The sequence below is a fragment of the Cyprinodon tularosa genome, unplaced genomic scaffold (assembly GCF_016077235.1).
Source record: "Cyprinodon tularosa strain WSP-4 unplaced genomic scaffold, ASM1607723v1 ctg329, whole genome shotgun sequence".
NCBI lineage: Eukaryota > Metazoa > Chordata > Actinopteri > Cyprinodontiformes > Cyprinodontidae > Cyprinodon > Cyprinodon tularosa.
In genome coordinates, this window is record NW_024039040.1 from 709668 (window position 1) to 734344 (window position 24677).

Below are 24677 nucleotides of genomic sequence, written 5' to 3' on the forward strand. Positions count from 1 at the left end.
TTATCCCGGGTGGCAGCTCTGGCAGAAACAATCAATCAGAGCAACATGCAAGCAGAACATTAAGACAAGCACACACAAAAAGAAGCATTTGGAAGAAAACACAGCATTTGATCATTTTGTGTTCTGCTTTTGCAGAGCAATCCATTTCTCCATTAGAAGTTGCTCACCAACACTGCTTAAATTGGCAGATTTCTGCTTTTCTGTCCCTCTCTTGTTTCTCAAAGGAACAAAATATCTATCTATCACAATCTCTTCCATCCATTTCTTGTGATGCTTTCCCTTTATTTCTATACCAGTCAAAGCATTCATCTGTCTGACACTTTTTCCTTGTTTTCTAAACTCATCCTCTGATCTCAATCGTGATCAAATTCAAATTCAGATTATTAAGCAAACAAACTTATCTTTTTTGTGAAGATATTAAGCCATATTACATTTAGATATCAACTTTATTGGCAGTCAAGACATAACATGTTGAAAAGTAAGTCATTCACAGCCAACTGCAAATGAATTTAACACATTTTAGAAGTGCGGAAAGTATTTTGAAGCTTAAACATTCAGGAGCTAAAACTGAATCCGAGTGTCATAAGCAGGAACAAACCCTGCAGGGCCAAACAGCCTGCCACAGAGCTGCATGGTAGCAGGAGTTGTGATCAGAAACAAGAACAGGGGGAGATGTCAGTCAACACAGCTAGAAATAGCACCTTGCAGTAGGTGGAACACATCTGAGTGATAGGCTTCCTCCAAAACCAGCCATTTCTATTCTCCTAGGTTATCCAATAAATGCATAAAGATTCTGACAGGTCCTCAACCATTTACTGAGCCGATACCAAAAACAACCAAAAGCAGCATGTTAAATAAAGTAAGCAAGTGTTTATCCTGATAGTATTATCTTAGTCCTTGTTGTACCTGAAAAGACGTTTTGCGCTATGTTCAATCAGCAGACATAGACATTGTAGTACGCCGTTGCCATCTGCTGGCAGTACTTTTTTAATGCTTCTATCATCTTTGCATTGAATATATTTTTATGCTTTTTCACAGCTCTGCTAGGGAAATGCTGACTTCCTTGTTTACTTATTGGATACCTGTACTGTATTTTTCATCTTCCCATATGATCTTGTTATGGTAAACAGTTAAAATACTTATGCTCTCAAACAAACAGGCAAAAGAAATTGTAAAATAAAGAAATAGAATAGGATAAGCATACAGTTTGCCATAATTTAATCTGAAAGCCTTTATAGATACACACACACACACACACACACACACACACATATATATATATATATATATATATATATATATATATAACCAGATGATCTGCTGGCAAATTACAAACTAAGATAGGCTTATAATTCAGATTTTTCTTTAAAGAGGACAGGTTTGTCTTTTTTTCTCTTGTCTTTAAAAAATTTCTTCTCACATCAAAATTTCAAACAGGATATGAAAATAAACATTTTCATTTCTGACACAATACCAAAGTTGTTGCTTTGATTTTTTACCCATACTGCTATTGAGTTAATACACTATCAGCATGAATAATTCATACTTTTATTACACATTTTTTTAGTATGTAATATTAAAAAAGCACCAATATTAATATTAGATCAGGACGTCGCTAGTATAGATTATACAAAAAACTGAATACAACTCAGATTTGGCCGTCCATCTATACCATCTACATCTAGAATAAGGGCAGCCTTAAAGACAGAGGTTACCAGAGACCCAAGATTAAATATAAATGCAGGTGCTACAGATACAAAAATATCCCCCATGCAGTTTAAACCAGATTAACCAGTTGTGGACCAAAGAAGGATCACTTAGAAGTTTGCACATTGTTTCTGTTACAACAGATCAGCACCCAAACCTGGTTTAGTAAAATTGATTACTGCAATGTTGTTTCAACAAGTATGCCTAAAAAGTTCAGACAGCTGCAGTTGATACAGAATACTGCTGCCCACGTTCTCACTGGAACAAAGAAAGTAGAGCACATCAGCTCAGTTCTAAAGTCTTCACATCGGCATCCTGTATATCAAGGAATAGATTAAAATACTTCAGCTAATCTATAAATCACTCAGTGTCTTGGGACCAAAATATGTTGGACCTGTTTTCAGTGTAAGAACCGCCTAGAAAACTCTGGTCGTTTAGGTTCACGTCCACTCTGCAGACTCAGAACAAAACATCAAGAAGCAATATTTAGTTTCTATGTTTCACTTATCTGAACCAAACAGACTATTTGTAAAGAGTTGTTTTTTTACTGATTGAACTGTTTCAATAAAACATGATTTTGTTTATACTCCAACCTTTCTGTCTTCTTATTTTCCTTTGTTCTGTTCATATAGAACAAATTTAACTGAACAATACAAATATACTTGCCTTGTCCTGTTCTGCCTTGCCTTTATTAACATATTAGCTTTATGCCTTAGTTTACAAGGTTTTAGTTCAATTTGTCAACTAAACACGATAACCTTTGTAGTTAAAGATTAGAATTTAAATAGCCATAAGCGGACCTTAGAAAAATCTGATCTTTTTACCCCTTTAGCAAGTCTGCAGCTTTCCCCTGAGCTGGCCAACCAGTCATCACATATCAAATGGTAATGAGCGTTGCTAAGGCGATGGTCACACCAGATCAGGCAGTGTCAGCCTTATTCAGGTCCAAGTTAATGATTAAGAAGTCCTTCGACTGAACCTTTTCAGTCATACTGGGGGGAAAAAAACATAAAAGGCCGTGTTTGTCGAATAAACACTAACTGAGGAATTCAGCTGTTAAGCTAAAGCCAATTTAGGATCATAATGTAAAACACAACAAACATGAAACATGTTTTTCTTTAATTGATCTGCACACTGATGCTAAATATCAGACAGTGAAACATTAAGATCATACTGTTTTGCTTTTAATCATCTGTATTTCGGCAATAATAAAAGAAGAAAAAATAATGACAACCGGGAAATGTGAATAAAATCACTACACAAGTTTTTAAAAAAACATCATAAAACCAGTTGATCTTTCATTCATTTTCTCTCTTATTTTACTGTGATGGGCAAAAATGATGTCGATAAGAGTGTGTCCAAACTAAGGAGGAAGTACGGCTACAGGAAGAACTAGAAAATATAATCTAAAATAGCCAAATTTGCAGTTTGATGTCTTTCTTGGATCATTATACTTGTTGTCCTGTTTGGTTGGTTCAGTTCAGGTTCTTCACCTCATCCACCTTTACATTCCCTAGCCATGATAGTTCACTGTTTTACATGACTTCTTACATATAATGATCTCTATTCCAGAGGCCCATCCATCCATTCCTCTCATAGATAAGCATCTGCAAATCGTCTCTCTCTGTGGGGCCCTTGCCTGACCTTATCTGCTGACCCTCTGTTATCTCTGCAGACAATAAGAGATAATAGCAGATTCTTAATGTCATCCCAACTCAAGGAACACATCTGCAACAAGGGGTGTAGCCATTTGTTTATTTTTTAGCATTAGTTGTCAAATGATTGACAGCTACTCCATGTGTTCTCCTTTTTGCAACATATTTACATTAAACTATTGCAGTAAATTTGCATTTCAAACATACAGTTAACACATGTAAACAGTAAATTAAAATTAATTAAAATCTGCCAAAATCCGGCATTCTAGACATCACCTATGATTCAGAAAGAGAAACAGTTTTCAGGAGTTTCTTCATTGAAACTTGTCGGGTAGCAGTGATAGAGTTTTTTCCAGATGTTTCAATAACTGCAGAGGAACAATTGTTTCACATAATTACACCTCTAAAAAAGAAATGGACAGAATGACTCGGTCCTGGATCTTTGTTGATCAAGATGACCTTAAGAAGCTTGAAAAACAAACTGATCAAAATTAATGCATCAATTGATTGATATATTAATAACTCAACCCACACCTAAATGTACCACTGCCTCACTGATCTTCAAACACAAAGGCAAAAGTTGTATTCTCAATTAAGCCGCAATCAAGCTCTCCTTGTAAAGAAAAATAATAAGCACCCTGTACCTTGCCCATTGTCACAGTTGAGATTTTGAGGACCCAAATGCAGAGATCAGGAGGCAGAGATGAGTCTTTAAGATTTAATAAGTAAACTGAGGCGAAAATCCAAACTACAAAAATCCAAGGAACCAAAAAACCAGAAAATTTCAGGGGAAAACTAACGTCATGAAAAGACGAGGAACCAGCACTGAGGAGCTGCACAGGGAGAGTGTTGGGATCTGGAGATTCTCCACCTTCTCCAGCAGAGTGTGCTGTGGATCTCCTGGGCTGGAGTCCTCCAGCACAGCTGACGCTCATCAGCCCATCAAGAGACCTGCCTATATAAGCAGCTGCCAGACCTTCCTTCAACGCCGCAGTGTTGACCAAGTTTGGTTAGCGAACCTGAGCCTCTGATATCTACTAGAACCTTTGCCTTAGAGGAACCCAACTCTAACCTAACTCTGTCTTCTCGCTCCTAGGAAACCTGTCTCTCGTGTGAAGCTCTGGATGAGCTTAGCCTGTTACCTGCCTGCCTGCCCTAGAGAGCCAAACCTGAAGATCTCACTCTGGAATCCACCTGCTGCTCTCAGGCAAGGAGCTTATCATTCAAACCAAGGTCTGACACAAACAGTCAGAAGCAAGACGCTGCAGCTGCTGAGCACTCTGCTGAACCACAGTCTCTGGACCCAACCGGTTCCCTCTCTCTGAGAAGAAAACCTGAATCTTGTCAAGGTATTTTCAAAAATATCAGCAAACTCAACTACTAATCAGTAAACCTGGCTAATCAAACTATCCATCTCTGCAGACGCCTGAGAATCCTGCCCGGACCTGTTTCCAGAATCCAGTTCATATTTTCTTGTTCAAATCTTTAATAAACTCTGAACTTTTTACCCAGTCTCCAGTGGTGTTCTGCATGTGGGTTTATTTCCTAAAGCAACCATGACAGAGAGTATGGCTCTGTTCGAAATCCTGGGCAGCATCCTCCAAGGACGAGGTCTAGCTAGACTGGATCCTTCGAAATCCGTGAAAATAAGGAGACCGGAAGAATTTTGGCTGTGAATTCAAACAGGTCTAACCCTTCGGGGGGTTATACCGCTGTATGCTCTGTTGCTAAGCAACCGTGAAAGTTGACACACAAAGCAGGAAAAGAATGAATACCGAAGTTTTCAAAACTGTTTGTTTATTTATTTATTTTTTATTATAAAGTGAACAAAGTCTACACTCACAAGAATCCAGAGTGGAATAAAGGTTCCAACCACCGGGAGCAGGAACAAAAAAATCAAATGTAATGATAGAAACCTTAGTCAGTTAAATAACATGCTGCTGTCATTCTGCACAGCTCTGATGTTGCTGCTATTTTCAAATATCCGTCACTTTAAAAATGTCCATAGCTGCATATTGGTTATTAATTCCCGAGTTTTATATTGTTAAAACACTTTACAGAATTGTATTGTTTATATTTTAACTCTTCCCTATTATGTTATTCTTATACAATTTTTAAGGTCCACATTTATGTGACCATTTTCAATAATCTTTCTGCTGCTGTAAATTTGCCCATTGTGGGACAATAAAGGGATTTATTCTAGAAAGGGGTAGAAATATATAAGTAAATCTAAACAATGTATGTATGAAAATATATCCGCAAAATCTTGAATATTCAACAACAAAAAATACTTAGTTAAGCATATTGTGCAAAACAGCAATAAAAAAAATTAACTCCTATCAGATTTATAGTCCCCAAAATGCAGATGTATTAGAATCTGTCTTTAAATTACAGCCAAACCCATTTACACAGTAACAGATAAAGACCTTTAGATAAATCAAACAAACCGCCACATATCTGCCTCAATAACCATTAACTGTTCGGCGCCAAGTAACCTTTCCTTTGATCATGGAGCAAATCACAGCTTGCTTGGTCTCACAATGAATCCTGGGTAAACCAAGGATACTGAGGATACATCGGACCCGTCCTTCAGATCGGGCAAAAAGAAGGACGCATTTTAAGGCCGCATAACGAGGACTCTTGGAATCCGACCAGACCTCGGCGCAGCGCTATGACGTAATCGACCTTCGAATCTGACCTTCTAAGGATGCGTCCTAGGTTTTTGAACAGAGCATTCATTTAGGAAACAGAACAAAGACGACTAATGAGCTGACAAGGAACAGGCGTGGATGGAAGCATCTAGAAGGAAGCCAAGGGGAGAGGAAACAAACACAAGGGGGCAACAGAGAGTAACTCGAGAATAAAACACTGCTAAAAAACAACTACAAATACAAAGAAACTAAAAATGCACTTGAACAGAGGGCAGAACCCAGACACCCATGATGAAACTCGAAACGACAAGAGCTATTAGATCAAATATTAGTCTAAACACAACAATATTTGAGTCTTTCATAAAATACAAGTGACTGATGAGGAATAATATCTTTTTCAATAAAAATGCATCTGCATTTTCAACCTGGAAGGTGTTTAATCTTTATTGCAACTAGATTTTAAAGCTTACATTTCTTAAGAATCCTTCATAAGAATCCTTAAAAGATATTTTTTATATAAATATATTCCTTATATATTTTTATTATATATATATATATATATATATATATATATATATATATATATATATATATATATATATATATATATATATATTAGTGCTGTCAAAATTATCGCGTTATTAACGCGTTAACGCGAGGCCATTTTAACGGCGATAATTTTTTTAACGTGAGATTAACGCTATGTGGTTTTATGGTACAATTTTCCAAGTACATCCCGCTGCAGCCTGCGGGAAGGCGGGGCTATTTTCCCCCAGTCTATGCATTTCTCATAGGCTTCGAGAGCGGAGCTCCTCAAGGAAAAAAGACGCTCATACACTGGGTGGCGCTAGTGCCTTTTCTTTAAGCCCCACCACCAACAAACAAGTTGAGTGTCTGGTAACTAGTAGCAACCTGAAATACGCTGAGAAAACAGATTACTGAGGTGAAATGGAATCTGCTACGGCACTCCTGCTGTCTGTGTACGCCACAGGTCGGTATCGCGTGTGTGTGTGTCTGTGTGTGGGTGGGTGGGTGTTGTCACTTTTGTTAAGAGGCTGAAAAGTAACTTTCTAGAGCATAGACTTCCTCCATCTAGTGATGTCGGTCTATTGATTTTGATGTATTGATTGAAAATTTTTCATTATTACCTTGGTTAATTAACATCTAATGTTAACTCTACTACATATTTTAGCAGTAGGGTAAAATGCTTGTCTTTGTTCAAAAGACTGTATTAACTGTAAAGACTGTCTTTTACATCAGCCTGTTTTCAGGGCCTTTTTTTTGGCTACATATTTGTTATTTTTTGCTACATGCCTCCCCATCTTCTTGCCATATGTTTCTATGGCATAAATCAGTGTCTGTGACCTGTTTTCATTTTAAAAAAAGAACATTGGCACAAACCTAGCCTGTATGTGTTTTTTTGTATGTCATCGAGAGTATTTAAATGATTTTCAATCAGAAAAAAAATGTGCGATTAAAATGCGATTAATCGCGAGTTAACTTAGGCATTGATGCGATTAATCACGATTAGTATATTTGGAGCAGCAAATATACCGCAGTTGTAAAAAAAAAAAACATATATGTGTAAACATTTTGCACTTAAGATAATCATCTTTTCGTCGATCAATATGCTCTATCCAGAACTCCTCAAGTGGAAAAGGTATATTTGGTTTAAGTTTGCTAAAAATCTTCTTTAATGAACTTTTTCTATTCAATTATTTATCTATTCATCGAAATCTACAGATCAGTCATCTACAGATTAATCATTTTGCATAATAATACTTGCAGCCCTTTCACAGAGTCCTGCTTTCCTCTTGGAGCTGCAAACACAACGGTTCATGCAACAAAACCATAAAATCAAGAACAGCATAAACTGTTAAGACCCCTATTTGGGATTTTTAGATATAAAAAAAAAAATCACTATAGCTTACTATTAATTGTCTGCTGTTTAATATGACCCCTACAGTTTAAAAGAAAAGTTCCCATGATGCACCTGTTTAACTGTTTCTGATGAAAGCATGATGAGCATCACATGAAAACAGTTTAAAATGTAAAAGGAAGGTCCCAAAAAGCCCCTTTTATTTGGAATCTAATGATTGTAAATAAAAAAAAAAAAAAAATATATATATATATATATATATATATATATATATATATATATATATATATATATATATATATATATATATATATATATATATATATATATATATATATATATATATATACATATATATAAACACAATAAAAAAACAGTAAACTACTGGGTCAGGATATTCCCACTTTAGTGGATCCCTAAAGACTAATTATTCCTCTTTAAAATAGTATATGAATATTATCTTGACAAGGTCAGAGTGAGTCACATTTGATTAAAATTGCTCATACTTTATATGAACCACAAGGGATAGTGTGACCCACTCACTTATTTATGTTAATAAAATGCTTAAGTTAAGACTTTTTTAATGTGGAAAATAGATCATGGTTCTCTATTTGACTAAAAGCCATTCATCAAGCATTTTCTAACATGTCACACCAAAAAATGAGTAATAAAAAGTTTGTAAGATTTGTGCTGATAACCTGTTGAGTCAATACAAGCATCTGTCAATATTTAATGCTGCGACATCAGAAATGGAAAAGCTCTATCGGGACATCCCTACTGTTTATTATATATACACTCCTGATCGACTGTCCGTCTTCAACTTTTTTTTTCCAAAATTGAATAATCTAACTGAATTTAAAAACTACTCGTCTGATTTTTATTAATGGAAGCAAGTGTCTCCTGTAACAGGTTAGTGGAGAAAGGTTCAGAGCAAAAAAATAAAAAATCAAATTCAATCTAAGCCAGATACTAAAGCCAGATATGGTTTTAATTTCCAAAAAAATTACATAATTTATTAAATAAAGAAGCAGAATCAAGATACTGTGATTAAAGTTGCACATAATATTTAGAACATAAGATACATGTTGTAGCCAACAAATTAAAGAGTTTGAAATAAATTCTAACAGAAGAGCACAGGAAAACATTTAAGGAGATAAAAGATGAATTTCAAGCATTGTTTGAGCTAAAGTGAACTTAATGGGAGGTGACCAAGGAGCAAACCATTATTGAAAAAAAAACATTAAAGCTACAGTGTGTAATTTTCAGCGACATCTAACATCCAGACTGCAGACTGCAGCAACATGAACATCTCCCCCCCACCGCTTCCCCCCCCCCGGGACAAAATGTCTTCCACGACGTCCGCATCACCTACCTTCTCAAGTGATGAGGTTTGTTTACATAGATAATTTTACAGATAGTATTTAATTAGTCTGTGTAGGGTATAGATTTCAGTACCATCTCAGTTCATCTCTCTCAACTTGCCGTAGTTACTTTCGAGCGTAAAGGGCGATCTCGCAATCACTAGTTTGTTGGCTCTGCGCTGCCGTAGCGCAAAGATGTCTGCCTCCATGGCTGCGAGACCCGCTCCTATGTAATTATAAATTACGAATTCTAAGGCAACGCTAATATTAAGGTTAAGAGGCTGAGCTCGTAGATGATGATAAATAACATAGTTATGTATAATATATTACATTTCTGACTGTATATCCCTGTAATTATTAAACACTGTAGCTTTAAAAAGCCGGACTGGAATCTGCCAAACTATATGTTAACAAACCGTAAAACTTCTGGGATTATGTCCTATGGATAAGTGAGACAAAAATTAAACAAGGCCCATCAGCTTTATGTTGTAGAACAGAAAATATGAAGCATATCTGGAAAAGAACGATGTCCCTACTGTGAAACATGGAGGAGGTTCTGTTATGATGCGGGCCGCTTTGCTTCATCTGGGATTCTAAAGAGAAATATGCTGCCCAGTGTTAGAAAGCTTGGTCTCAGTCACAGCTCAGCAGGATAATGAACCAAACAAACAGCTGAAAACACCCAAGAATGGCTAAGAAGAAAACATTGGACTATTCTGAAGTTGCCTTCTATGAGACCTGACCTAAATCTATTTATTGTTATTGTTTGTTAAGTTTGAATTTCTCCTATTGTGTTAATGGTCTGATCAGCCAGTCTATATATACCCTCGTGTCATTTCTTTCTTAGGTCAGTTATGTTTGTTTATGCAGTCACTTAGTTTAGGCACAGTTTGCTTGAGTTAAATTTTCTCTTTTTGGCTGACCTCTTTTATGACTTGAACCCATGGATTTTTTGTAAATTTCTTTTTGGGTTAAAAATAAAAAAACAATTTTTGTATTTATTCCTGAGACTCCTCGTGCTTCTTTCCTCGGTCCCTCACAATATATATGTATATATTTTTTTTTACCTGTGTCAATATACATATTCTGGATACCAAAACATAAAAAAACAGACAAACTATGGTAAGACAAACAAAAGGATTTGGAAAAGCCCCTACAGGTATCAATCAGTGTGGACTGATCTATAAATGTAGATTTCATTAGGATTTTATGGCTCATCTCTTCAGCAGACTGTGGCAGTCATTCTTTCAAGCATCTTATATAATCTGGGGAGGAGAAGAGGCTGAGGAGCAGGAGGAGGTCTCCCTGTGAGTACCAGATTCTCCACCTCTCTGCATCAGTCATCTTACAGCCTCCACAGTGAAGTCAATGGGGTAATATTAGACATCATCCATAAATAGACAATATTCTGCCCTTATCATCAGCCGTCATGCATTAACAGGCATACATAGTCTCACACTTTTCCAATCGATAGCTGCATCTGTAAGGAGCAGAGAGTGTGTACAGTTTCATTTTTATCACTTTGCAGGGATCTAGCACTATTGTCATTTTCATTTTTTCTAATTATTTTAAATTTCTAATGTCAGCTTTGCATATAGATTTAATTTGTTTTTAAATTTTGTTTTGTTTACATAGATGGTTTGTATGTAAATTTAACTTATTGTTTTTTTCTTTTCAAATGTTTGGTAAGTTATTACAGAACAAATCTTTTTTTTTTTTTTTTCCCGCCAACTATATAATGCTCCTCTTTCAAAAAAGTTATGTTTGTTATAATTGTATTAAAGGCATACTTTATCATTTAGTTACACTTTTACTTAATTTACAGGTATTATTAATCATGTGTTGATAACAGAGGTTTTGCTTTTGTTGAATTGTTATTCAACACATCATAATTTTGGATTCATTAATACTGTTCTCTATACTGTTTGTGCTTTTATGCATTATGTTTTATTGTCTACATATTTAGATACAAGCTTTTTACAGAAGAGAATTAGGGCCACTAAAAAAAAAAGGAATTTATTTTAAAATTTTATTTCAGTATAATATGAGAAAAAAAAGTCTTAATGCTGACTCTAATCTCAGAATTCTGGATCTTAATGTAGATGGGCATCATGAAGGAAGAGATGATGGAGCCAGTGGTGTAACAACACAACAAGTGGGCCCCATATGAAGTACACCAGCCCCTCCACCCCCCACCACCGCCATAGACAACCGACCCGAAACCCATGGATTTTTTGTAAATTTCTTTTTGGGTTGAAAATAAAAACCCCAATTTTTGTATTAATTCCTGAGACTCCTCGTGCTTCTTTCCTCGGTCCCTCACAATATATATGTATATATATATTTTTTTACCTGTGTCAATATACATATTCTGGATACCAAAATATAAAAAAAAAACAGACAAACTATTGTGGGGGGTGGGGGGGCTGGTGTACTTTATATGGGGCCCACTGGCTCCATCATCTCTTCCTTCATGATGCCCATCTACATTAAGATCCAGAATTCTGAGATTAAAGTCAGAATTCAGACTTTTATTTCTCATATTATACTGAAATAAAATTTTAAAATAAGTTCCTTTTTTTTTTTCAGTGGCCCTAATTCTCTTCCGTAAAAAGCTTGTATCTAAATTCTTTGCTTTTTCTTTTCTGGAATCGGCTTAAGCACCTCTTTTTGGTATCCATCGTCGCTAACACATTGTACGTAAAGGTTATGGTTTTAATCTACGCTCTGGATTACCCATAATTCCAAGTCATAGTGTAAAAAATAAAATACTAAAATATATCATTCTTTTAAGATCTTTATTGCGGTTTGAAACATATTATATGAGTGTAATTTTTACCAACCGTCTAATGAACTATACACAGTTAGTAACATAGTAATTAAAAGTACCACTGTCTGCTTTGCTATCGGTGTTTAAATGGCTCACCATCATGTGGAAATCTGCCATGTGTTGGGGTATAAAATACGGTCCGGTGCGGTGAGTCACTTCAGTATCAGGTGTGCTTAAGAGGAATTTTTCACGCCTTTACATCTGCAAATAGACGTCCTAGTCTACAATTGTGTAGGGGGCCAACCAGGTGTCAGTGACGGGGCCCCTAAGAGGCCGGGGGCCCCTAAGCAACTGCAGTCTCTGCTTACCGATATTTAAGCCATTGGATGGAGCACCCAGGTTCACTGACAAAGGTGTGAGTTGTTTGGGAGGGCCAGTAACACACCGAATTAGAAGAATTTCTACATGCCTGGGTGGGGGGGGGTCTGTCAGAATCAGTCAGTCAGTCAGAATTCTGAGATTAAAGTCAGAATTCTGAGAAAAAAAGTCAGAATTCTGAGAAAACAAGTCTGAATTCTGAGATTACAGTCAGAATTCTGAGATTAAAGTCAGAATTCTGAAAAAAAAAGTCAGAATTTTGAGATTAAAGTCAGAATTCTGAGATTAAAGTCAGAATTCTGAGAAAACAAGTCTGAATGCTGAGATTACAGTCAGAATTCTGAGATTAAAGTCAGAATTCTGAAAAAAAAGTCAGAATTTTGAGATTAAAGTCAGAATTCTGAGATTAAAGTCAGAATTCTGAGAAAACAAGTCTGAATTCTGAGAAAACAAGTCTGAATTCTGAGATTACAGTCAGAATTCTGAGATTAAAGTCAGAATTCTGAGAAAACAAGTCTGAATTCTGAGATTACAGTCTGAATGCTGAGATTACAGTCAGAATTCTGAGAAAAAAAGTCAGAATTCTGAGAAAACAAGTCTGAATTCTGAGATTACAGTCAGAATTCTGAGATTAAAGTCAGAATTCTGAGAAAAAAAGTCAGAATTCTGAGAAAACAAGTCTGAATTCTGAGATTACAGTCAGAATTCTGAGATTAAAGTCAGAATTCTGAGAAAAAAAAGTCAGAATTTTGAGATTAAAGTCAGAATTCTGAGATTAAAGTCAGAATTCTCATCCCCCCCCCCACCCATTTTTAACTGAAATAAATTTTAAAAAATAAGTAAACTTTGTTATTATTTCAATGGCCCTAATTATCCTCTGTAGTTTTTTTGATTAAATAATCTTAAAGTATTTACTACTTTGTTCAATAAATATAATTATTATTATTATTATGAAGCTACCAACAGCTCTGACTAGCAGCTCTGCAACTACTGATGGAAAGGTACATATTTGAGCACCTTTTTCTTTGCTCTTTTCTGTAGCCTTGTTATTCCAGCCAGGTCCTGATTTGTTAGGGATTACAGATTAGAGAAATGAATGAGAGGATCACCGTGTTTGTTTTTCCTGGGCTCAGGTGAAGCCCATCGTTTCCTGATCCAATGTTGACACAGATCTCCAACACAAACATGTCTGGTTCAGATCAAACTGTAGAGCTGCAGCTCACCTCTGCTGGGCATAAATAATAATAATCTGTTTATTCAACTCACCGAATCGCTTGTCAGCAGCAGCAGGGGAGCAGCTGATGGTGAGGAGGAGGAGGAGGAGGATGGACGGAGGCAGGGAATCCATTTCTCTTGTGTGTTATAGGGAGGTTTAGCAGGCCATCGGTTCCTGCAGGATGTGCTTCTTCTCTCTGGCCGCTCAGAGCGGCTCGTCCGCGGCTGGAGGAGATGGATGGATGCTGGGGAGAGGAGAGAGGAGGCAGGGCGTTTCTGCTGCTCACAGCATCATCACTGGAGCGCTTCCTACTGAAGACTTTCACAATAAACCTCCCTTCACAACCCTAGAATGTTCCGCAAACTGGGAAGTTCATATTCTAAGAGATAAGGATGATGACACGGAAGAGGATTAGGGCCATTGAAAAATTAAAAGGTGACTGATTTTTAAATATTTTTTCAGTTTAATATGGGGAAAAAGTCCGAATTCTGACTTTTTTCTCAGAATTCTGAGTCTAATCTCAGAATTTTAATTTTTTCTCAGAATTCTGACTTTATCTCAGAATTCTGACTTTAATCTTAGAATTTTGACTTTTTTCTCAGAATTCTGACTTTATTCTCAGAATTATGACTCTAATCTCAGAATTTGGCTTTTTTTCTCAGAATTCTGACTAATCTTAGAATTTTATGATTTTGGTGGAAAATTATGGAATTAGGCGACGTTTTACGTGCCCGAGGGGTCCCCAGTGATGTGTTTTATTAATGGAAAAAGGTGATGTGATGTGTTTTATTAATGGAAAAAGGTGATTAAAACAAGAGAGCTAGTTTAGTCTCTAGAAACAACATGGCCACGGCTTGGTGCTAACATGTTTGTTAGTTGTCAAAGTTCAGTCAGTATTCTGAGATTAAAGTCACAATTCTGAGATTAAAGTCCAAATTCTGAGGAAAAAAAAGTCAAAATTCAGACATTAAAGTCAGAATTCTGAGATTAAACTCTGAATTCTGAGTTTTTTTCTCATATTATAGTAAAATTATATTTTACTATATTTTTTTTTTTTTCTTCCATTCCAAATTTTGGGTCTGCCACCAAGAAGAAAGTGGAGTTGATGCTTTTACAGATTTTTCTTTAGGACTTCCTTTCTTCATGCTTTTTAAAGGCATGAAGAAAGGAAATCTTCATGCCTGATGAGTAAATCAATAGCTTGAATAGGCAAAATTGAAAAAGATTTATGTTTTCTTCTTTCTATTAATTTAATCAAAAGAAATTAAACTTACTGGATATTATTATAAATAATCGTTATCACTCATAAATAACATATTTAACCTTAAAATAACCAGTTTGTTAAATATAATATACATATATATTGCACAATTAATGTATAAAATAATAGTACTCATACTATAATGCTATAATTTCTATTTTTATATGTGCCCAAGATATAAATGTTTCAAGATATAAAATGTTTTACGTTGAGTGGAGGTTTGTAGAGGACCCAAATGCAGAGACGGAGGCGGTGAAGTGGTTTCTGTCAGATTTATTAATTAGAGTTGTGGAAACCAAAGCATAAATGAAAAAAAAAGCAGAACAGAGAACACAGGAACCAGAACAAAATGGAAGGTCAGAATGAGGAGAATCAAACAAAGAGTAACTGCACAGGAATATGTAGCAAACATAACAATGAATGGAGTAATCAACCCATTGCGAGCAGGTGTGGACAGAAATAGCTAGAAGGGAGTTTGGGGGTAAGCAGAGTGGAATTAGGGGGCAACAGAGGGTAACCAAGAAATACAACAGGGATTAGAATGACATAAATTGAAGTGTAACTGAAACCCCAAAGTAAAATCCAAATCAGGCTCCGCACTATATGTGCTAATTCTTTTAGAGTTAGGGTGAATACTTTTTTTGGATTTTATGAAATGGCACCCAAAACTTACCTCAAGCCTGGAACACAAGTTTCAACCAAACACGTGTCTCTGTGTTTGTAGTTTGCAAGCAGGTCTTCTTCAAACATGTAGGGTCAGCAACATCTGGAGAGAGAGGGACAATTGTGACAGTGGTACTTCAGCCACTGCATTTGGGAACTTGGTTCTACCTGCCTTCATCTTTCCCGTGTGTCCAATTTAAAGACTATTTGATCCGTGACGGCCAACCTGGATACATTGGTATTGCAAACCCATCAGATTATTTATCTATCATTTTCCAACAATTTATCGCACAGTTGATTTATTTTGCAGAGAAAGTTTAGTGTTATCAAGAAGAATGAGAATAAACTAGTTCTTCTCCCTAAGCCAACATCGGGAACTTTATTTAATTAACAATGTTCTGACAAACCAGAAATCCCAAACATTCTCCAGAACAGGTAATTAAATATGTGTATGTGGGCATCTCAGCCAATCAATGCTCACAAACACTTCCACCTTTGTACCTTCCACAGGATTCTCATTGCATCATTTTATGCAACAGGCATCATTTTAATGCTATGCTGCTTTTAAAATGCCCACAAAGGGGCAGTATATAGTGTAACCCAACAAGCTTTAAACAAAACCACTTTTAGTGAAACTGAGTTGAAGCTACATTTTTGTTAGCCTGCACAATTGACTTTATTATTGTTATATATTGTCACTATATATATCATCATTCCTCATTTGATTAGTAATAAAATAACCAAGTTAGTTAACCTTATTTAAAACTATCAGGAGATTTTTGGTTGATTTTACCTGGTTTTTCCATGACCATATAGCCAGTTTTGCAGTCCCAGAGATGAAATTGAAAAGCTCATGAATAGATTTCTTCTTTGCACAATACCGTGGACCATGAGTAAAAACACATTTAGCAAACAGTACCCCAAAAACTCACAGATTTCAAAGAAAGAGGTTTAAAAATCACCTTTATTTCCCCCCTCTAACAGTCAAAATTAAACAACATGAAACAATAAAAAGCAAAAAGCAAAAATTAAGGGTGCTCCATCCACCGTACACAAAACATCATTAATATGCCACATTTTTACAAGTGCATCCATATTCTTTCAACTTAAACAAAAAAAAAAAAACATATTCTGTTGGGAGCTGGAGAAGTACCACCTTCCTCCAGCAGAGTCCGCCGTGGATCCTCCTGAGCCGAGCTCTCGACGCACCTGTGGCTCTTTTCATCATCAGAGGATCCACAGTATAAAAGCTGCCTTCAGACCTTGCCTCGACGCCGCAGTGTTGAATCTAGTTGGTTAGCACCTGAGCCAAAGAACCTTCTGAGAAATCTTTTATTGCCCTCTGAGTCCTGCTAGGATTCTACTCCTTTTGTGTCTCTGTTTCCAGGAAACCTGTTTTTCTCTGTAAGCTCTGGATGAGCTTAGACTGCCGAGCCTGCCCTCTGAGCCAAACCTGAAGACTCTTCTCTGGATTTCCCATGCAGCTCTGGATTAAGAGCTGGAAACCCAAAGCCAAGGTCTGCACCCTCATCAGAAGTAAGACACTGAAGCAGTTATTGGACTCTGCTGAAACAAACCTTCTCTGGACTCAACAGCCCCTCTCTCTGAACTCAAACCGGAACCCTCAAGGTATTAATCTGAACATCACAAACCCAAACCCCATTGCTCTCAAAGCTAACTGCTCTGTTATCTACACAGACTCCAGTGAACCAGTCCCCAGGCCTGAACCAGTTCCAGACAATGTTCCATGTGCTTGTGAACAATAAACATTGTTAAACTTTTACTCCTGTTTCCGTCTCCGTGGTGTTCTGCATAACTGGGTCTCATCAGTGAACCCATCATGACATATTCCACATGAACTCAAACAACTAAGAATCTCTGAAATGAATCACAAGCACCATCCGTCTGATGTCCATTAACCTTGTTTTTCTATTACATCCATATAGGTAGTTTTGCAGTACCAGAGATGAAATTTAAAGAAACATGAAGAGATTTATTCTTTGTACAATATTTTGGATCATAAATAAAAACATATTTAGAAAACTGTACTCTAAAAACTCACAGATTTCAAAGACAGAAAGAAAATTTCTCTTATTCTTTAATAGAAGTGACAATTTCTCGCGTAACATTGTGTTTATATTGATTACAAACCTGCTGGATTGTTATTTTACCAATATACCACTGCTTTTCCACAGATGTAAACTGAGATACCATGGCTTTCCATTGTTTCCAATAAAAGAAAATCCTTTTTAAAAAAAAGCATCATTTAATAGAACAGTATTGAAGCCAATATGTACTCTTAGATCTTAATCTATTTCTAAACACACTTCTGAAAACAATATAATGGTCAGAAAAACCAAATGGACACAAAGAGCATCACCTAAATGTTTGTAAGTGATGACCATAGCAGAACAGTCTATTAATCTTTCCAAAGAAATGTCATCTCAATTATGAGCCCATGCATATGTCCTTGTTGTTCCAAATTTAGAGTGCCACATTACATGTTTCATGTCCTCTAATGTAAATGTAGCTCTAAACGATTTATTTCCAAATCATGAACCACACAATTAAAAACACCTAATAAAAACAGGTAATCTGTTGACACACAACCTAACAGCGCATTTGCTAAATTATCTAAAAAAGAATCAGATGATTCCCTTGTGTTAGCAGGTGCATATACAATCACTTTTGTATATATTTTGATATTTAACAATAACCTTTAACAATCTTCCAGGTACAATATTGTCAGCTCCAATGCAAACTGGGAGAAAAGTTCAGCAAAAAAAAAGGATTGCTATTCCTGCACTCTGTGAAGTTTTATGACACCAAACAAGATTTCCACCCCATACTTTCTGGCAGTCAACTTCATTATCACTGCTGTGAGTTTCCTTAGTAAAAGCTATTTCAATACCTTTAGATTTTAGGAGTTCATTGCACACATCCCTTTTTTCCTATCCCTTCCAAGTTTAAGGTTCAAAGAAGAGGTTTAAAAAAAATGTATAGCCACAACAAAAAAAGGATCAATAAAAATAAAAATAAACAAATCACTGCATCTTATCAGCTTTTTCTTAACTTTCATGCTCATCTTTTCTGCATTGCTTTTCAAAGTCAATACACTTTTAGGCCACTGTAAGTAATTACTCTCATCAGCAAGAATCAACAAACATTTTTATTAGGGGGAAGAAAAAAAACATAACTGCATCAACTTTTCTTCTGATCTCTTCTAGACTGCATCCATTAGTTCTCTACCCATCAGGGAGAAAATAGATTATTTATCCCTATCAGGATCAGTTCAAGCCACTGACTCACTCTCTTCTCCACTCTTTTCTTTTACCTGCATATTTTTCAGTTTTACCCCTTAGCTTCTTTGAGTTTTCTTTTAGTGTGTCATACTTTAAAAACACTTTCATCCTGCCTGATCGCATTTTCCCCTCTATGAACTGATTTATCAACATGCTTTCCCTCCTGGACTCCATGTTGTGTAGACGTTTGGCTCACACAAATCAGCCCCGGTGCTTTCATGATTGTTAAGTTCCCCTTGCCCTTCTGCATTAACTGCTGAAACCCCTTTTGTTAAAGGGAAGACAGTGGTTTGCATATTTCTTGATATAATACATCTCTGGACTACACTATTTGCCTTGTCGATAGACTCCAGAAACATAACCGCCGCATTATTCACCCTAGATGCTGCCTTCACACTTTCACAACTGTGATGTGGGTAAACTTGCATATTCTAATAAACTCCACTAGGAGGTGCTAATATCCCTCTTCTAAAACAGTGTTGAAACCATTCCCATGAATCATTGAATTCATGACATGGTTTCAGAAACTGCTCCTTCACCCTACGGACAAGACTGAAGGACAAGATGGCTGTTTCAATCTCTTGAGCCATTTGACTTCACCCAGCCCTGAGTCAACTTGAAGACAGTGTTTTTCTCGCTTTCAGTTATGACCAAGCTAAACCAGGAAAATGAGAATGTGCAAGTAAATACACTGATTTATGTAATAGAGAAAGTGTTCAAAGCTATTTTCAGCACCTTTTGTAATGATCTTGGTTCTGTTGGTTTTCTCTAAGTTTAATGTTTCATGTTTGTCCATGTTTTCTTTTCTAGCTTTGATGTGTTCTGGATTTATTTTAGTTTCTTAGGTTTTTCATTGCTTGTCCTCTGTTGCCCCCTTGTGTTTTCTTTTCCCTTGGCTTCCTCGTCAGCCCAACTCACACCTGCTCCTTATCAGCTCGTTAGTCCTGACCTTTGTTCAGTCAGCCATAAATACACTCCCTGTTCAGTCCCTCAGTGCTGGTTCCTCATCTTACTTTTTCTCACCCTGGCTCCTTGATGGTTTTCCCCTGATGTCTCCATGGTTCTGGTTTGTGTTTGATTTTTATGTTGGATTTTTGGATACCTGTTTTTGTTTAACATTTTTAAGTTGGATTTTTTTGGATTCCTGTTTTTGCCGCCTGATCTTTCATTAAATGTTTTAAGAACTCACCCCTGCCTGTCAGCCTCTGCATTTGGGTCCTCACAAAAACCTCCAAACAAATCGTGACACCTTTGTCTTTCTGGAGGATGTTCAGGGCTAGTACAAGGAAGCATTGAAAGAGTTTGATGAAGATTTTATACCAAAGCATATCACTAAACATGAACATGTTTCCATAGACCTTTGCAGGTCCAAGGGGAGAGTTTGGAGCCATTCGTCAGAGAGCTTTACAAGCTGTCAGAGAACTGTTTTTTTTTTCGTACCTTTATCGGAATCATGGATGTATACATGTCCCAAAAAGTTGCAACTGGAACTGGACTCAACACTAGAAAATCCCATCAGCATTGCACGGCAGTCAGAGCTGATCCAAGTACAAAATACCAGCACCAGAGTAGCAAATGTCGAGGTGGATGCTGTTAATGCAAACAAATACATGCAGTCCAGGCAGTATGGCAGGAGATGTGCTACAAACAAAGACCACCATCCTCAAGAATGTATCACAGCAGGGGAAGAAAATGTGCACACAATGTGGGAGACAGCAAAAGCATGATGAATGCCCAGCAACAAGTAAAATTCAGCAAAACAGGACCTTTTGAAACAATAAATAACACTAACAACGTGAATGCACTTAGAGCTAATGACTGTGACAGTGATGAGGGCAGGGTATCTTAGGGCTGTTGCTGATGGCAAAGAAAGTGATGAGGACAAATGGTACAATCTCCAACTCAACGACACTACAGTTATATTTGCATATATACCGGCAGAGATGGGAAGTAACGAAGTACAAATACTTTGTTACTGTACTCAAGTAGATTTTTCTGATATTTTTACTTTACTACTTATTTTTATGGCGACTTTTTACTTCTACTCCTTACATATTTACACAAATATCTGTACTTTCTACTCCTTACATTTAAAAAAATTGGCTCGTTACTTTAGTTTTCAATCATTTCAATGGAGTTACCGTTATTATTTTAAACGTCATCAATACCAAATTCAATCTAATTGGATGGGAATCTACGTTGCATTTGACGCACCACTACAAGATGAATCGACAGATTCAGCGGTATTCATTCGCGGCAAATCATTGCAGCTTGGTGGCGGTGGCGTTAGCATAGTAGTATGGACGACGAGATGATTGAAAATGAACACAACGGAGATCTAGTCCTATTGGCAGACATCCATTTAAAATGTAGGCAACGGCATGAAAAAAGTGGTTTCTACTTTTACTTTTATACTTTAAGTAAATTTACAAGCCTGTACTTTGTTACTTTTACTTTAGTAAAGAAGTTTAATCAGTACTTCCACTTTTACCAGAGTATTTTTTAACACAAGTATCTGTACTTTCACTCAAGTACGGAAAGTGAGTACTTTTGCCATCTCTGGATACCGGTGCCGATGTTACAGTGATTCCAGAAGAAATATATTCAAAACTGCGACAGCAAGTTTATGGCAACCTGTGAAAGACAAAAAAATGTCTCCTTTTGAATTTATGTCATGTCGGGTCCTTTCACAACAAATATATTAGGATGGAAAACTGCAATCAGAATGGGAAAAGGTGTAGAGTAAATTGCTTAGAGTCATATGATGACATTTTTGGTGACATTGGACAGTTAAATTATGAACCAGTCAAAATAGAGCTTAGGCCAGACGCTAAGTCTTATAAGCATTGCAACCCCACTGCATGTCCCATTTCCAATCCTACCTCAAGTAGAGAAAGAACTGAAGGTTATCCAATCCCTTGGCATCATAGAAGTAGTTGAAGAAGCTACAAATTAGTTTACACCCAGGTTGCCAGTGATCAAAAAGAACAGAAAAACTAAAATCTGTCGATCTAACCAAATTTAAAGTTGTGAAGAGAGAAAGAACGTTATTGAGAGTCAGAAATAGAGATTCATTCTGCCTGCACTTGAAGACATTTCTCTAAAAGTTCTCAGGTGCAACAGTTTTCTCCAAGGTAGATGTTTCAAGTGACTTTTGGCAGATCCCTCTATATCACATACTACAGGTGCTGGTCATAAAATTAGAATATCATGAAAAAGTAGATTGATTTCAGTAATTCCATTTAAAAAGTGAAACTTGTATATTATATTCATACATTACATACAAACTCATATATTTCAGATGTTTATTTTGTTTAATTTTGATGATTACAAATGACAACAAATGAAAATCTCAAATTCATCATATCAGAAAATTAGAATATTGTGAAAAGGTTCAAAATTGATGGCCCCTGGTGCCACACTCTAATCAGCTAATTAACTCAAACCACCTGCAAAAGCCTTTAAATGGTCTTTCAGTCTATTTTTATAGGCTACACAATCATGGGGAAGACTGCTGACTTGACAGTTGTCCAAAAGACGACCATCGACACCTTGCACAAGGAGGGCAAGACACAAAAGGTCATCGCTAAAGAGGCTGGCTGTTCACAGAGCTCAGTGTCCAAGCACATTAATAGAGAGGCGAAGGGAAGGAAAAGATGTGGTCGAAAAAAGTGTACAAGCAAGAGAGATAACCACACCCTGGAGAGGAATGTGAAACAAAACCCATTCAAAAATGTGGGGGAGATTCACAAAGAGTGGACTGCAGCTGGAGTGAGTGCTTCAAGAACCACCACACACAGACGTATGAAAGACATGGGTTTCTGCTGTCGCATTCCTTGTGTCAAGCCACTCTTGAACCACAGACAGCGTCAGAAGCGTCTTGCCTGGGCTAAAGAGAAACAGGACTGGACTGCTGGTGAGTGGTCCAAAGTCATGTTCTCTGATGAAAGTAAATTTTGCATTTCCTTTGGAAATCAAGGTCCCAGAGTCTGGAGGAAAAGAAGAGAGGCACTTCATCCACGTTGCTTGAAGTCCAGTGTAAAGTTTCCACAGTCAGTGATGGTTTGGGGTGCCATGTCATCTGCTGGTGTTGGTCCATTGTGTTTTCTGAGGTCCAGGGTCAACGCAGCCACATACCAGGAAGTTTTAGAGCACTTCATGCTTCCTGCAGCTGACCAACTTTTTGGAGATGCAGATTTCATTTTCCAACAGGACTTGGCACCTGCACACAGTGCCAAAGCTACCAGTACCTGGTTGAAGGACCATGGTATCCCTGTTCTTAATTGGCCAGCAAACTCTCCTGACCTTAACCCCATAGAAAATCTATGGGGTATTGTGAAGAAGAAGATGCAATACACCAGACCCAACAATTCAGAAGAGCTAAAAGCCACTATTAGAGCAACCTGGGCTATCATAACACCTGAGCAGTGCCACAGACTGATCGACTCCATGCCACGCCGCATTGCTGCAGTAATACAGGCCAAAGGAGGCCCAACTAAATACTGAGTGCTGTACATGCTCATACTTTTCATGTTCATACTTTTCAGTTGGCCAACATTTCTATAAATCCTTTGTTTTTATTGGTCTTCAGTAATATTCTAATTTTCTGATATGATGAATTTGAGATTTTCATTTGTTGTCATTTGTAATCATCAAAATTAAACAAAATAAACATCTGAAATATATGAGTTTGTATGTAATGTATGAATATAATATACAAGTTTCACTTTTTAAATGGAATTACTGAAATCAATCTACTTTTTCATGATATTCTAATTTTATGACCAGCACCTGTATATGTCAAAGTCAAGGCCCGCGGGCCGGATCCGTTGTTTATCCATGGCCCCCTGGATGATATCTAATTACAATTAGAACCGGCCCACAGGCCACAGCCGCTTGAGTGTGCTGCTGTGAATTTGCGGGCTACCGTTGCATTGTGAGGAATGTAGCGTTAGTGCGGTTGTGTTGCACGCACCAACACTACATTCCAAGGGGAAAACATGATTGTGTTTTCTTTTATTTCAATTTTTTTGGTGTGCTTTGCATGTTTGGATTGTTTTGGTTTTTGCTTCCCTTTTAAAATCCAAGCTGGGCTGAAGCAGGTTGTCTAAGGAGGCGGAGTGCCCTAACTGTGCTCCGCAACTGCTGCGCGCAGGTGTCCGCAGAGGCTGATCAAAGCCAACATAAAAGGAGCCTGGATGGAGGGAGGGGTGGAGCTGATCCTGCAGGTGATACAGATACTTGCAAATATTGCAAGTATTGTAAAAGTTTTAGATCTTGGAGTAATCTCATAAAAAATGGGAGCAAAACCAAAAGTGTTGTGTTTGTTTGTTTTTTTTAGCGTAGATAGCTCTCTATTGACACAAAATAGTTTCTGCCATAACCTTAAGCCATATGAGCACCCTGCCAGGAATGGTAATGAGATGATCTATCTGGAATAGTGAAAAGTCATTATCAGCCATGTTTATCATGATATTTATGTTAAAATAACTGATTTCCTGATTAACATAGGGAGAAATGATGGTGAGAAATGACAAGTTATCCTCAAAGTGAAAAAGACACATTATGCCGAAGCTTCTGTGAGGAAACGTCAATAAAATCAAAGATCAGCACATTTGGAGGAAAATATGAAACATTTCCCTTATTGCATAAAGATTTTGCAATGCTTTAACAAAAAGCAGAACAATGTTTTACTGGTTTCAAAATGCTAGGATGTAAATGTGGTGAAGAAATACAAATAATATCCAACTCAGCATTACAAATACTACACCCAAAGCATAATTATTCATTTCTGTAAAAATTTTAGAAAATAAAAACAGAAATGTAGATAAAGT

General features: G+C 36.9%; 1 protein-coding gene across 1 annotated transcript in view; it reads right to left on the bottom strand.

Annotated features, from left to right (window-relative positions):
* LOC119788871 (receptor-type tyrosine-protein phosphatase N2-like) overlaps positions 1–13928 on the bottom strand; it is a 299019-nt gene extending 285091 nt beyond the window's left edge. The window contains exon 1 of the mRNA XM_038293569.1: positions 13668–13928. Coding sequence (XP_038149497.1) covers positions 13668–13749 — 82 coding nt within the window. The 5' untranslated portion in view covers positions 13750–13928. The remainder of the gene's footprint in view (positions 1–13667) is intronic.
* Positions 13929–24677: the final 10749 nt, after the last annotated feature.